The 15,253-nt window shown below is 42.1% G+C and overlaps 1 protein-coding gene across 1 annotated transcript in view; it reads right to left on the minus strand.

Moving 5' to 3' along the window:
- The window catches only part of VSTM4 (V-set and transmembrane domain containing 4), a 32,359-nt gene extending 19,710 nt beyond the window's left edge, over nucleotides 1-12,649 (minus strand). The window contains exons 1-3 of the mRNA XM_421654.7: nucleotides 12,530-12,649; nucleotides 7,122-7,520; nucleotides 1,215-1,283 (exon numbers count right to left, since the gene is read on the minus strand). Coding sequence (XP_421654.3) covers nucleotides 1,215-1,283; nucleotides 7,122-7,520; nucleotides 12,530-12,584 — 523 coding nt within the window. The 5' untranslated portion in view covers nucleotides 12,585-12,649. The remainder of the gene's footprint in view (nucleotides 1-1,214; nucleotides 1,284-7,121; nucleotides 7,521-12,529) is intronic.
- Between the last annotated feature and the right edge of the window lie 2,604 nt (nucleotides 12,650-15,253).

Genomic DNA, 15,253 nt, shown 5'->3' on the forward strand with positions numbered 1-15,253 from the left:
GTTGTGGTGGTGGTTTGGTTTTGTTTTGGTTTTGGTGGGGCTAACAAAAAACAGAACAACTTCAGCTGGATTATTTCCCAGTTTAAACAGCTGTACTGATTTAAAAAATAAAAAAGAAAATACTGTTTAAAAGTGGCACTGGGGAGAGATGTGGGAGTGCTGAGTGACTGAGGAAGAAGGAAGGAAGGAAGTCTGCAACTGTTTTCTCCATTGCATCACTGGCTTGAAATTGTTATCTATATATTTTCTTTATTTTTCAATCTACAGCGTCAGACTCCCTTTATGACTTTCAGTCATTTTCCATAGCAATTCTCACCTGAGGGGCCAGGAGTTCTACCGTGGCAGATCAAGACAGAGCATTTTGCTCAGAATCAGAAGGCTTTGATGACTTATTCTGCTTTTACTAGGATTCTAAATAGTGCACTTCAAGGATGCTCTACCCATTAATGTCTTGAAATGCCCTTAGGGAAGTATATTGGCTTCTTTCCTGCTTTACAGAGAGGAAACCAAGCCTCAGAGGTCAAGCGTTCTTGCAGAAAATAGCACTGCTGGAACTAGACCCCTGACCTACAGCTCTGTTCTTCGTTTTCAGCCAATCCCCCCATACGCAGAACAATAGAGTCTGTAAGTTGTGGTTTAAACAGCAAGGCTCCCTGCAGAATGGTGTGGGCAGAGACTGGCAGGCAGCAGAGCAGCATGGCTGCAAACACTGGGCTGCTGCTTCACTGGTGTTCTGTATTGGCAGGGAGAGGAGGAGGAGGGAATCTCAGCTGAGTGTATATTCTGAATTTCCAAGTCTCTTGGAACAGATGTTCCCTCATCTACAGAGAAAATACTGCTTGCCTTGAAATTCCAGGGAGCTTTACACTGCTCTCGCAATGCAGAGAAGCATTTCTAAGGCCAGTGGGAACACACAGTGCTGGGTACCTCTTCAGACACGCCCAGCACCCCTATGAGTAAGGGTCTGCATCTGTATTTCACAATCAGCCAGGCATAGAGTATGCCACCATTGGCTGTAATAAATGTATGAGGAACTAGAGCCTTCCATTCTCATTTTTTCCAGCAGCTAGTACTCTTTGGGATGCCTTCTGAGGCACAGCCTGAATTTGTACAGTGTGCAAAATCAGGCCCAATGCAGGCACTTCAGCTGTACTGCAGTGTTGGGCCAAGCTATCATCTTATATGCAACCAGCAGCAGTTAGATGCATCTTTACCTTCAAAAAACTTCCAAGCTTCATGTTTTTTCTTGTAAGTGGGATCATCAGAAGCTTTTGATGAAATAACTGGAAAAAAAAAAAAAAAGAGGACATAACAAGAACTAAAAATACAGAGCACAAAGTGTTGGGATAGCTTGGAGTTCTGCCTTACATGTCAGTGCACCAAGATAGTAATTTAACTTGCAGGATAACTAACTTTCAGTGAAATACTTCAATTATAAAATAGCATTATTGAAATGTCTTCTATCAAATCTCATCTGGTTTGGTAGAGCCAATGAGGGCTATATAGCTTGTGTGATGGGATTCCTTCTGTCATCTTATGCTGCAAAGATGCAGCATGTGGCTCTTTAATCAGAAGTTAAATGCAGTGAAGGGGAGAGAAACACACTTTTAAAGAGCCTAGATTTTAGAACAATAGTGGCCATAGGCTTATATGATCTGTAATGGCTTTGTGAGGATGGTCTGAGTATGCCAGGGAAGAAGCTGCCATTAAAATCATATGTGGCTATTTTTATTCCCACCCTATGTTCTCAGTTACCCAGAACTACTACCTCTAGGGCTATAATTTGTGTGTGTGTCCCAAAACAGACTACTTCTCAGAAAGGAGTTGAACAATTTTTGCTTAAAAGAGTAGGGATTTATTTTATTTAAGAAAGCTTCCTAATGCTGTAGTCCATTTCTAAAAGGAAGAACAAAGACAAACAGCTGGAAGAGTGACAGCTTTACTGAAGGACACAGCTCTGAATATTCCCTGAGTACTGACTTTTAGCCAGACACATTAGGCACAGCTTTTTTAAAAAACAGGGAAGTCATTCTGACAATGCTTGGCACTGAAGTGATCTCTGCAAACACAGTAGTGATTCTCCAGCCTTAGGAATGACTTTCCAGGCCCTTGATTTTGCCCAGGTTGCCTTATTTCTACAGCTTTTGTGGATGTCCTTTGACAGGTTGTCTTTTACCTGCAATTCCAACAACAGCATCCAAATAATCCATCAAAGTGAGAGTGATGCTTGTGAGTTCTTTTTTTTTTTTTTTTCCTGCTTCCCTCAAAAGTTGGCTTCTGTATTCTATCTTTTAGAGATACACAGATAGGACACTTGCAAATCTGAGCTGGGAAGCAGAACACATCTTACACTCAGTGTTCTTGGCTTAGCAGCAGAAACAGACCGTGTTGAACACTGTAACTATATAAACTGCTCTGTCACTGCCATATCAAAGACATTGCCTGTTGAGAGCAAAATAGCTTATGTTCTTACCTGTAGAAATTGCTGTGCCTATGTTGTGGAGTTTTCCTCACGCGTGAGAAGAAAGCTTGCATGCATGCAAGTCATACTAACTCACTTCTATAGCCTAGAGAAAGGGCTGACTATGGTTTCATAGTTACTATGAAGTAAGTTTATATTAGTAGTATAGAAGTAGTTTATATTACAGGTAACAAGGAAAACAGCAGCAGGTTCTGCACAGACTTGTCCTCTCTGAAAGAGAAGCAGACTGCAGAGCTCTAGGCAAATGGATCAATGCCAGTGTTATAACAGCTGTACAACCCAGTTCTAGAATCCAAATGCTCTGACTGCTGGATCACTATCCAAACCCCTCTCTGCTCTCTTCAGCCTGACTGTTTATGCATGCTGACTTTTTTATGACATCAGATTAGATGATCTCATTCATGTTAATCCATGAATTCTTCTGCTAGCCATCATTCTAATACAATAGGAGTATGGTGATGTCCTTCAGGTGGCATCCAAAAGCAGTTTGCAGGACAAATCACTACAGAAAAGTATCCTACTGGAAAGGAAGTTAATTAAGGTGTGTCCTGTAGGGTTGTGATGTGTAAGGCCAACTCAGTGAATATGGAATTACTTTCAGGTCTGATGAATACTACTGTTTAATTATGAGCTCATCTGGAATATTTATTTTTCATTTCTATTCAGCACCACATCAGTAGATTTTTGGCAAGCGTTTCAGAATATGTTCACTGGAAAATGGACTTCTGAGCATTTTGGGAAAGAAAAAGTCTTGCATTCTTTTATTTTGCAACATTTTTACTTTGAGGAAGCATCACAAGCTACTAAAATCCAAAAGAATTCAGGATCTGTCCTATAGGAAACTCACACACAAGCTTTCCAACAAAGCAGATTGTTGTGATCAACTCTTCTTGTCTGTGTTGTACATGCCAGCAGGATTTTAGTTGGACTGCCTGATTTTCTATTTGTCCTCCTACGGTCTCATCTCTTGGATGATAAACCACTTGGAATACATACTGCTCTTCCTAAGCCATGTGCAGCACTTGGTACAATGTACTTGAGAGGTTACCTGACTGTAAATGACAGAGGTGCTGCAGGTTGTTCTGAGGGCCACTCACTGCTCTGAGATTTCTCCTAGGAAGGAAGTAGGAGCACAACATTTTCAATGGCATTTTTTTCCTCAAATAAACTCTTTTTCTCGTGTATTCTGTACTGTAATAAAGATTACTAACTTGTTTTTAGGCTAATATTGGCCAGACGACTAGGAAAAGAACAGATGCCCCTAATGAGAAGATGGGCAAAAGAGAAAAGGTTCACCATAGTTTAGTTTTAATATGTTGCATGGCTGGAGTAGGAGACACTTCTTGATAACGTGAGGATGCAGATTTCTGTGGGGTTTACCACCAGGGTTTAATAGTTCCTTTATGTAAAATGTTTGCTATCTTATTGTCAATACACCTAACAGGGCAAACTCAAATGAGGCTGCTTTTCTGAAAAATGTATTCAGGTCCTGAAGAAGAAGGTAAATACGTAACTTATCTTTTAACTGCCACCACTAAACAATAAGGAACTATGTAGCCTGTAACTTAACCTTTTTAATTCACAACTCCAATGTGTTTGTCTGCAAAGAATTGTGTTGCAAGGAAATACATTTGCAACTTCTTTATGTACTTATACAAATCCACACTAGCAAACTTATGCAGATTTTGTTATTTGCTAATATGAATTAACAGCATTAGATACTACAGTCCCAGGCTTAATCCACCAAGTTATTTTACTTGGGATGGTGCTACGCTTTGTGAGTTATAAAGGCTATGTGCTGAGTTGCCCTGGGCTTTTTCTGCTTTTGGAGATGCAGAAAGACTCTTCCTTCTGTGTTCCCCCTGCAATTTTCTGTCTTATGCAGTGACCTCTTCTTCCTGTGTGAACCAAGTGAGCGATATAAATGCTATTTCTGCGTCCACTGGATGTGCAAGCTTGCACGAAATTTATCAGGTGCTTTAGCAAAAAGATGTCGTATTGAATTAGTGAATAATTGTAGCCACATTAAATGGAACAAAATGGTAGAAAAGACAGCAACTGTAACGTCTTTGAACACTGTTACCTTAGTTGATACAGCTCAAGCAGTACAATTTAAGTATCCAAGTGCTTTAGGCAATTTGTATTGCTCCTTCTGCTCTATCTTGGGTCTAGCTGTAATATAACGAAATCCCTTTGCAATAAAAAGTGTAACTGATTATAATATAAAATACAAAATGTGTTTGGAAGAAAATTTCCTTGAAAACCTCAAGTGTTACCACTGGGGAAACTGGAGATTTTATCACCACTCTGAAAAGTGTTGCCTTCCCTCCTGTGCATAGCAAATCCTGTACAATCAGTGTGCTATCTGAATACTAGGACCCAAAGGTCCCCCTTCCTACCAGTTCCTTCATTATAGTGGTTGAATCTCTCATTTTAGCCAAATATGGAGGGGAAGAGGAAGAAGAGAGAGGGAGAGGAGGATGAGGAAGAGTGCCAGTTCCTAGGCGAGAGCAGCAGGGAAGAATAACTGCTGAGTGAGAAGCAAGTTAATGCCTGAAGTCTGTAGAGCTAAATCACACATACAATAAAGTTTAATTTCATATCCCCATGTAGTTGTGAGACTAACAACTGTGCCTTGGCTCCAGCCACCCAACATGGTGTCAGTGCTTGTGAAATGTAATGATCTCCAGAGATGCGATATGGCTGAGCTCAGGAGATGCTGGGCTCCAGCATTTTTACTCCTCTCCACTTAAAAGCAAAAGCGTGTAAGCAACAACAAAAATCAAACATGAAACTGTTCATTCTTTGAACTGTGAAGTTGATGAATCCTTTGTCCCATCTCCTAATGACTCCACCATAACCCTAGTACTGGGTGCCTTCTCTTGTGGTATGTCCAGGAGCCCAAGTCACTGACTGGGACACCGAAGGTCCCTGGGCACCTGCAAGTCAAGAATAAGTTACTTGTTTTGCACTTGGAACTTTCCTTCAATGAAGGAAAAGTTCTGCACATCCAGTAAGCCAAATAGTTCAGGTTTTCTTGTGGTTGTTTAAAACTGATCTGCAGTCTTTGTTACTAAAATAAACAATGCTTCAGCACTGGATTATTAGTGTCTTTCATTGTTGCTACTAAAAGTCAACTAATTACGTTATATTAATGCCATGATTCCTTAAGGCAGATTTAAGCATTGCTGGTCAAAGTGAAGATGTTGTTTATCTCTTGTTTTTCACACTGCTGCTCTTGTCCTTTTCATAGATTATAGTGAAATCCTATGATACCTGAGCACTACCCACAGGAGTTCACACACTCACAAAGACTATTTTTTACTGTTTCATTTGTCCTCCTGCTGTGTGTATAATCCAAAGAGGGACAGAGAAACATGAATGATGCCAATGAAGTTGGTACTGAGGGAACGTGCTTTGCATTTAGTCTACCAAAGTAGACTCTACATAAACATGCTTGAATCTATCTTGAAAGGCCTGTCCTCAGTGGGGTTCTCTCAAATGAAAATTGTTTTCAGAGGAGAGTTAAGGCCATTTTCTCCAAAACATTAGTTAGATAAATGGGATTAGGTTTTCTCAGTCACAGGAATAACATTTCTGGTCTAAACACTATGAAACACAACTATATTCTATGAAACACAACTGTAAACTTAGCATCAACATTTACGGCATAAACTTCATGAAGTGCTATTTTCTCCTACAAGTTTTTCTCTGCTTAATTAACCCCTTGAATATCCAGACCTAAGGACCAAGTAGTCCTACTTGATTTTTGGTGTTATGTTCAGAGCTGGCTCTGTGTGAAATCAGCTTTTCTGTCTGTAAAACCACAAGAGAGGGCTTGTTTGCTAGCTAGCCCTAACAGCACAACTGCTGAGCTCAGTTACCTCTTCAAAGGAGTCTGTTCTTCAACATCCAGTTTCACTCATCTCTGAAAGCTCAGATCTGGTGGTGTTAGATTTGAGATCACCCACCCCAAAGAGAAGGCCTGTTTTCAAGTTGAGATCTATAGTTCAAAATCATCACTTGTTGCTGGTTATACTTTCATCTGAAGTTCAATACAAGCAGGCTGGTTACTGTTTTTCTAGCTCTGTTTTCTGTCAATATAAATGATATAAACAAAAGTGCAGGAATGATGCTAGAAATGCTATTTGCAAACTGCTTCTAGACTAGAACTATACGCAATGAACATACTAAGAGGGACAAAACATAGACCTAAAATACACAGCCTCTATCTCTGGCTGACTCTCTGTGTATTCATTTGAAAATAAGTTAATTCCTCTCTATTTTATTTTGTATTTAAATAATAGTGACAGTTGTTCATTCCCACTTGCAAAGTTATAGAGACCTGTAGATGAGTGTAAAAGAGTTTGAATTGCTGCTGATCCGTCAAAAGGCAAAGGAAATAACTGTTTTCAACAAATCTACTAATTTCACTTCTTTACAGTCTTCTACAGGCTGAATAATTTTTAAATTATTATGTGTAAGTTAAGAAGCAGAGTATTTGATTTTTCTTCTCATACTCACAGATAATACTAAAAAACAACTTTGCTTCAAATGTCTTATGGATGAACTTGACAGAGAGGAAAGATGGGATCATGGGACAAGAAAAACTGTAGAACTGTAACTGATGATTTCTCACCTCTTATTTCGGTAGCTGCTGTACCATTTGACCAGGCTGTCCACTTATTCCTGTGTTTTCCAATTTCCTGAACTTTACATATATAATGTCCTTGATCTGTTTGCTGGAGGCTTAGAATAAGAAATTTGTACATAGTTCCATGTTTTTCTTTATGAAGACGAAGTCTTTGCTTGTGGAAATGATGAGTATAATTCCCATAATACTGGACAGACCCAAATTTGGTCATTTTGATCATCAGATACTCCTGGGTGGGTGACACAGCAAAGACCCACCGCACAGCCAGCAAATTGTCCGTCTTTCTCTTTTGAGAAATGTGGCAGTAAAGGGTAGCATTATCTCCCTCAGAGTACCGCACTGTTGGTCCTGGAGAGACTGTCACATTTAAAGCCTTACAAACATCTGCAAAGGAAAAAGAGACAGTGAGAATCCCATGAAGGCAGAGCAGCACCATAATCTCTCCCAGCACACAAGTCCACAGCAGGTAAACAGACAGCATCATCAGTTCAGTGTGCAGCAACTCAGTGAGCTTCTAGAACCTGACATATTCTGAGAGTGGAACGAGGACCTCCTTCAGTGAGTCTGCTCAAATATTCTCATCTTCTCTAATGAGATAGGGCTGAGGTGGACACTTTGGTGCTTTTACAGGCTCCCTATCACCCAAGGCTCTAGACAAGCCTTGTCTGAAGCTAGCTTGGAACAGGAGCCCAGAATATCTTTTGGCAAGCTGTTCTATGACCAGCTTTTCTGGCAGCATGCATCCTTCTGAGAATTTCCAAGCTAATTTGTTTTAATAGCCAGTTTATGCTCCCGTGCCAACTTTGTTTAAATGCCATTTACTTCCTGACTCCAAATATCTGGTCTCTCAGCCTTCGCTTTGTTGAACTAAAGAAGCTGAGTTCTGTTAGTCTGCTCTTATAAAGAAATGTTTCCTTCCCTATCCACTTCCCTACTCAGTTAGTATCCTTTCTGTCCACTGGTTCCAGTTTCAATTTTGGTTTTATTGTGATGTTCTTCTCACTGTTGCTATAGTCAGTGTACACCCCAGGTGATTAGAAATACCTTGCATGTGTATCCCACAATGATGTTGACCTTTTTCATGATATTTTGAGGTTCTTTGACAGTTTATATTTAGGTGCAACAGAATGTTTTCCCTCCTTTGTCATTTGTGGTTCGGTTCCTAGTTTATCCAAGAAATTCCCCAAGTGCATGACTTATCTTACTAAGTTCTGCTCCACTTCTGTTTCTTGTTCCTCAGTCTTTCCTACATGCTACTCCAATCATACAATGTCGTGATAAAGTCACAAGCAACGTGTTCTTGTTTCTATCTTGTGGACATTATTTGTGTAAGCCTTACACGATACTGTTCCCTAGATGTGTCACTGAAAGACTACTAATCTCCCTATATGTCTGTAAGTCCTCATATATGAGTTTCTTCTCTCTTTACAGTTCCTTATGTCCTCTGTTTTAAGTAATACTCTTCTTGTCATAACCTAATGATCATCTGGATTAAATTTGTCAGATCTCCTTCTGACTGCAAAGTTGACTTAATGACATCACTTGCATGACAAAATGTGCCATGTGGTTATATTGAGACAGACAGTTGTTCCAGTTTCCCGTTCATTTCTGTCTCATGCTTCTCTGTTTGTCATCACGAGCCTAGCTCAGAACAGTTGTTTGTCTCTCTGCTTTCTTTCTACCAATAATCAACATAGATGAGGGTTGAAAGAAGTCCATAGCTGTTCATTAGCAGATTTTTATTTTCTGACCTTACTTATTCATGCTTAACCTCTTTTCTGAGGCATAGGATTAAAACACTCATTATATTTCCTTCTCAGTGTATGTTAAGAATGTCTATTAGTCACATCATAGACTGATCCATTTTTGACCAGTGGTATATTGCGGCATTGTGTTCTCTAAATTACTTTTCTGATGGCATCCACTAGAGAGAAAAAACATATTTTAACAGGGAGCAAGCACTCTATGCAGTACATTCTGAGAAGCATGAAACATCCTCTAAAATATGAATATTAAGCTTCCAGTTATGTACTGAAATGCTAATGAGAATTGCAACTCTGGGAGATGGATTTTTTTAATTTCTGGACACTTTGCTAGCATATCAGCTAGGAACATTTTAACAAAGGGGATGAGTATTTTGGCAGACTCCTGGTTGACATCAGCTCCCTAAACACAAACATGTATTTATCTTCAAAATAAGCAAGTAAAGTATTTCCATCTACTTCTGAAAGGGCGTTGGAGGCAGAGACTTTGTGGCCCCAGAGAAGCTGTGAGATGGAGTGATTAAATGTATCAATTTAGTTAAATCCTCTGAATTAAAAAAGTTATGTTGTGACTGTCTGAGAGAAGAACTCTATGAAAGTTCATAGTATTATTCTTTGGGGTTGTTTGTTTTAATAGAAAGCAGTACTGATTGGTGTATTTTTTAAGATAGATGCTGCGGAATAGGCATCTTAGCCATGTAGACTCTTTGTGAAGGAACAAAGTTGCATGATGAAAGTTGTATGTTATTTTTTAAACTTCTTTAAGAAAGCTAAGCACAGTTTAAATTACTGTTATAACTATTTGTGCATGAAGTTTGTGTGCGCAATTAATGTGAGCTCCAAATCAAGAGATAATTTATACAAAGAACAAAGGAAGAACAGGATGTTGAAATTTAAAATGAAGTCTGAATGCCACCAAAGATTTCCAGACTTCACCTTTTACATGCTGGAGTTACAGGACTTTGGTGTTTTGCAGGCAGAAGTGAAAATAAGGTGGCTGCCTCTGCCATCAAAATGGCATTCAATTTTTGAAGATTGTGCTGCTCAGGAAACAAGAAGCAAGTTCAGAAATATAGAATTTTTTTTTAAGTTGCTTATAATTGTGCTACAAATGTTTAAGAAATCAATTGTAAAAATGTGGTTTGGGTAAATGCAAAACACACGATTTTTCTACTGGAATTATGAACGTCATGAAAAACTGTAAAGGAAAACAATTATGTCACTTTCCTGATATGTGAACTTCTTGTTTGAAAAAGCTGGCTAGGATTAATTGTGGAATACTATCTCTAAATAAAAAGCAAAAGAATCATTGCTTAATTCGAAACTAGGCAGAACACACTGCCAAAAAGTACTCCAGAGAAAATACGGAGGAATTCAGATATAGTGATGATGGAAGTCTCTGTGAGAAGATAAAGGAGCATTGTATGTGGCATCTCTGATCCCTTTCTAGCTGTTTACACTCACACAAACATTGATATTTTATACATAGGGCTTCTATTTTTTCTCAGGAGATGTGCCCTTTTGTGAGGAAGTATCAAATTTTGCATCTTTCATATAGTAAAGCTCATGTACTGCAAAGGCCAGTTGCTTGAAGGCTTGTATGATCAGTGGAAACATATCGTCTTATCTTTCTTCTGCAGCTATCAGTGCAGCAGAGGGAAGAGCTTTCAAAATTTCTGATGCTTTCCCTGTGACCTCTTCTCATTTTACACTGAGCAGGGTCAGGTGCTGCTTCATGTAAAACAGGAAAACAATCCATTGGACTCTAACCTCCCCCATTGGAGGTGGAAAAGTGGTGGATGGTTGGACAAAAGGTCATTTACCTCTCATGTGGAAAGGAAAAGCCTCATTCAGGGCTCCCATGCACTTGTGGAAGTTTCTTCTGTCTTTAACTGCTGCTGGATCAGCCCCAAAATGAGGTTTGCCCTAGTAGTGGGTTCTATGCCAAGACAGGAGACTCCTCCGCCACTTGAGAGCAGGCTTATGTGCCAGCGCAGCACTGACTTCCTCGACTTCAGATTCCTGCTTTGAGTGAGGAATCACTGTCTTTCTTTTCCTGCCTTCCCAGTATAGCATGATGCCACCCTGGCGGAGTTCACCACAAGAGTCTAGTCCTGCTTCTACTTAAGAAGGGAAACTATTTATAGAAAAGGGAAGGAGAGTGGGTCAGACCTTGAGGATTCCTTTGTATATCTCTCTTCTATCAGCAACCAGCTCACTTAGTTGCCCCCATCCCAGTGTTTTAGCCGTTTCTTTGGTACCTTCCACCTGCATGTCTCACCGCAGTCACAGAAGTGTAGTGCTATAACTTAAAGCCCGTTTTGAAAAACCCTATTCTGAAAGTATTAGCTAGGTTTGGACTTTGTTGTCTACCATATTTCTTAGCAAAATACATTTATGGCACTGTCAGGAGTAAGAAGCTACCAGTTTAGCAGCTAGAAACCTGTCCATGCCAGGGTTGTCCCCACGTTCTGTGCTGGAACAGAAGCAGACCAACAGTCACTGTGGCTGCGTGCTTGCTGGAAAACCCCAGCTCCTTCATTAGAGATGCTCACATGAGTGGGGTTGTTCCTGGACACTAAAGCACCCAACCTGGATTGAGCATTCTTGGCATTATATAGGTCCTTTTTCCATGGACACTAACAGGCAGAATCTACAGCCTGGCCTTCAGGGCTGGGAGGGCTTTTTCCTCAGCCCCTGCTGATATGTAGGGGACTACAGAGGCCTGCCATCAGGGTAGCTGCCTTCTCATCTTAGATTTGCATAACCAGAGTCAGGTGGGGTGGCTTCTATTTGCTTATTTGTAGTTTGTTCTGTGAAGTGATATTACTGTGAAAGCTTGCTTTATTTTGATTTCTGTTAAACAGTAAGAAGAGCAGATGAGCCAGGAAGAAGCAAAGCTCTTTGTTTAAATGAAAATAATTAGGAGCTGGCTAGAAAGATCACCAAAAGCAACCAGCTGTTTTCAGTTGAACGGCTGCATCTGCAATTTTCTCAAGTCAGAGGCTCCTTCTCTCACAGTGCTTTTGCAGTGACTGAACTTGAACTGAACCTTTTCCTCTGTCATCTCCTGTCCGAGGCAAAAATCCTAAATCCAATGAGTGAGACTTCCTCACCCTCCTCATCCCCACTGTGACCTGAAGTTCTGATCCAGAATCTTGTCCATTTTTACAGCTTTAGAACACAACCTCAGCCAACACACATTAGATTTTGGAAGCATAACACTTGAGCAGAAGGTTGTTTTTAATAACACGAGATCTGGGGGTTCTATTCCCCTTTGCCTCAACTTTGTTTGCAGTTGTAGGAACGCCGTCCCGCCTGACAAAGGAGACGGTGGAGAAAGCGTTTCCAGCAGCTGGTGTACAGGCGGGGGGTTTCGCTCTGAACCCACGGCTGCGGGCGCTGCTGCCGCGGCGATGCGGGAGCAGAGGACGGGGGCGGCGGGTCCCGTCCTTTCCCTCTGTACCGAGCCGGCCGCCGTGCCGTGCCGTGCCGTGCCGGGCTCCTGCCTGCTCCCCCAGCCCGGGCGCTGCCCAGACCCTTCCCGGACCCCGCGGCGCGGCGGCGGGCTCCGGCCCGAGCGGGGTCCGGCAGCGGCCGGAGGGAGGGGCTGCTGGTGCTGCCGCTTACCTGGGGCCGGGGCCGAGGCCAGCAGGGCGGCCAGCGCCGTGGCCAGGAGACGCATGGCCCGTGGGGCGCCGGGTCCCGTCCCTTCCCTCTCCGCCGAGCTGGCTGCCTCCTCTCCTCCCCGACCGATCCTCCCTTCTCCCCTAGTCTTTCATCTCCTCCCCTTTCTCCTCCTTTTTTTCCGCTTTCTCCCTACCCTCCCTACTTGTTTGCTCTTCCCACCGTCCGGCCCCCTCCGGAACTCCCCTCCTCTTTTCCACTTCTTCTTCCCTTTTCCTTCCTACGTCCCGAGCCCGCTGGGATGGCATAGCACTAGGTGGGGCTGGGAATTTCTCTGTTTGCAGGCTTGGCAATCCCTCTGAGCACCCACAACCTGCCCAAAGGACACGAATCTGTGCAGACAGCAAGTGGGGTGCTCCCCTCTCCACGCACAGAAAACCTTTTTGTGAACAAGTGAGAGAACTGGTCGTGGCACAGGGACAGCATCCTCCACTTTCCTGGAAGTGTCTGAAATCTTGCAAGCTCTGATGTCCATTCCCCATGCCCACTGATCTGCTGGATTGGGATCGTTGCTTCCTGGAGATTCCAGTTAACAGCCAAGCCCCCTTTCAGTGGCTCTGCTGGTGGCAGCCTGGGGATGAGGAATAGCCTTCAACAGGTATGGGTGGGGATAGATGCTAGAGGCTGTTTGCACACCTGCGCTGGGACATCACAGCTGGTGCTCTGGTGATGGAGCAGCTTAAGGTGCATCATTCCAAGAGTACCATGCTTATTTTGCCAAATGATACAATGTTCTAGGCAATAAGGAACCATTCAACCTAACTCCTTTGTGAAGATACTCCAAAGGCACTGACCAAATGTGTTTCTGGGCTCCTATACGTAGCCATCATCACCTATAGCTGTTTGGTAGCTCTGTGCCAGGCCACGTAGCAATAACTGGTGGAAAGGGATCAGCCTTATCAGCCTGTGTGCAGTCTAATAATCCATCCTGAACCTCAGTGAGAATGGCATTGACAGTGAATGAGGCTTTGGTGATACCATAGTCTTGTAAAGACCTGAAAACAGCAAGAAAAATGTTTGCTAAAGGTTGCTTGTCACCGGCTTGACTGGTATCAGAGAGCAGGAGTTAACTGAACTGTTTTTGCTGGGAAGGTCTGTCCAGAATCTAGCCCTAAGAAAGCAGAAGGTAAGGGCTGCAGTGCTGCATTGCTTGGAGGAGCTGTTTTGGTACATTTGACACTGTTTTCCAGCTACTTTCTCACATGTGTGAGGAAGGCTTGAGTTGAACTGAGGGGCTGTAAGCAGAAGAGCTCTGGGTCTCTTAGTGGGGAGACTGAAAAGGCACTGGTGGGAAGGGGGATAACTGAACTGATAATCACTGTGCTGTGGCTGAAGATAGAGCATGATTACCACTTCCTAATCCAGCACGTTCATCCTGTGATGGCTTCTGCATGGCATAAGGTGTGCAGTTCTACTGGGGAAGCTGATACCTGGCAGCCTCCCCCTGCCATTCCCCTTTGTCTCTTTTGAAGATTATCATTTGAAAGCCCACAAATCTCCAGAGACAGGGACTTAATCCTTCTATCAACAGCTATGATAGATTGTATCTGGTTTTAGTATTCATCTTAAGTGAATTGCAGATGATACAAACATATAGGCATTCCTACTTGCATGGATAGGGCAATTAGTAAGAATTTAGTTGCTCCACCCCTCTCCTAGGAATCCCTGAGGCAGAATCATATAATCATAGCTTTTATGCATCACAGAAAAATCAGCACATGCTTCATCTGATCCTTATGAGGCTGAACACTGCCTTTAATACGTGTGGAAGGAAGCAGATCTGTAGGTTCAAATCTACTCTTTTAACTCAGCAAAGGAAGACCCTACCAAAGAGAGAAACTAATTCAAAAAGAAGCAGGCAGATTAACATAGAGCTGTACCAGCAGTTACTTACTTTGATGGTCCTAATGGAAAATTTAGCTGAGGAAATCCCTGAAATGCCGACTGAAAGGTGGACTGGGGATGACTGATTTTCCATACTCTTTACCAATGCATTTGCTGCATGCCCTTGTTGCAGGAAAGATATTGGCTTGGATGGGCTTTCTAGCGCTTCTTATATCGTTCTACTTGTCGTGCCTCACCCCACATCACAAATTCCTTCAGTCTACAAATCTTTTAAGGGTATATACAAAATACTGATGTAAAGATACTAACAAGCTATACCTAAGCTCTCATATGAGTACATGAGCCTAGGCAGCCTAAAGGCGCACTGGGAGAATCAGCCTCAATCAATATCTGTCTCTTTGCAACCACCCATTATCAGTGGTGCTAAATTCTTATAATTGCATCAAGAACCCTAATGAGCTGTAGAATGAGCTGGATCAATCAGTGAGTGAGAAGACTTACTGTGATGTGTTTGCCTGTGGTTCAACATAGGCAGAAGTCAGAGTCCATCTGGGCTTCACCAGCCTTGTGTGCCTGTGAGCTCACTGAAATGTGTTCTCTCTGTTCTGCAGCTTGCAATCTCTGGATGTGTGTTGTGGTTTATCTGTACTGAGTAGAGCATTTGTTTGATTTCTCCCCCACTGAAATGCTTTTGTTAATATAACAGCATGAGAAGTGCTCCTTATTCTTAAAGGGGTGTTTCTTTTAAATTTCTGAAAGCACTGTTAGAAGTGGTTTGAGTTGAAATTCTTTTGTACTTGTCATGACATAAACAAACACAGG

The sequence above is a fragment of the Gallus gallus genome, chromosome 6, assembly GCF_016699485.2.
Source record: "Gallus gallus isolate bGalGal1 chromosome 6, bGalGal1.mat.broiler.GRCg7b, whole genome shotgun sequence".
Taxonomy (NCBI): Eukaryota; Metazoa; Chordata; class Aves; order Galliformes; family Phasianidae; genus Gallus; species Gallus gallus.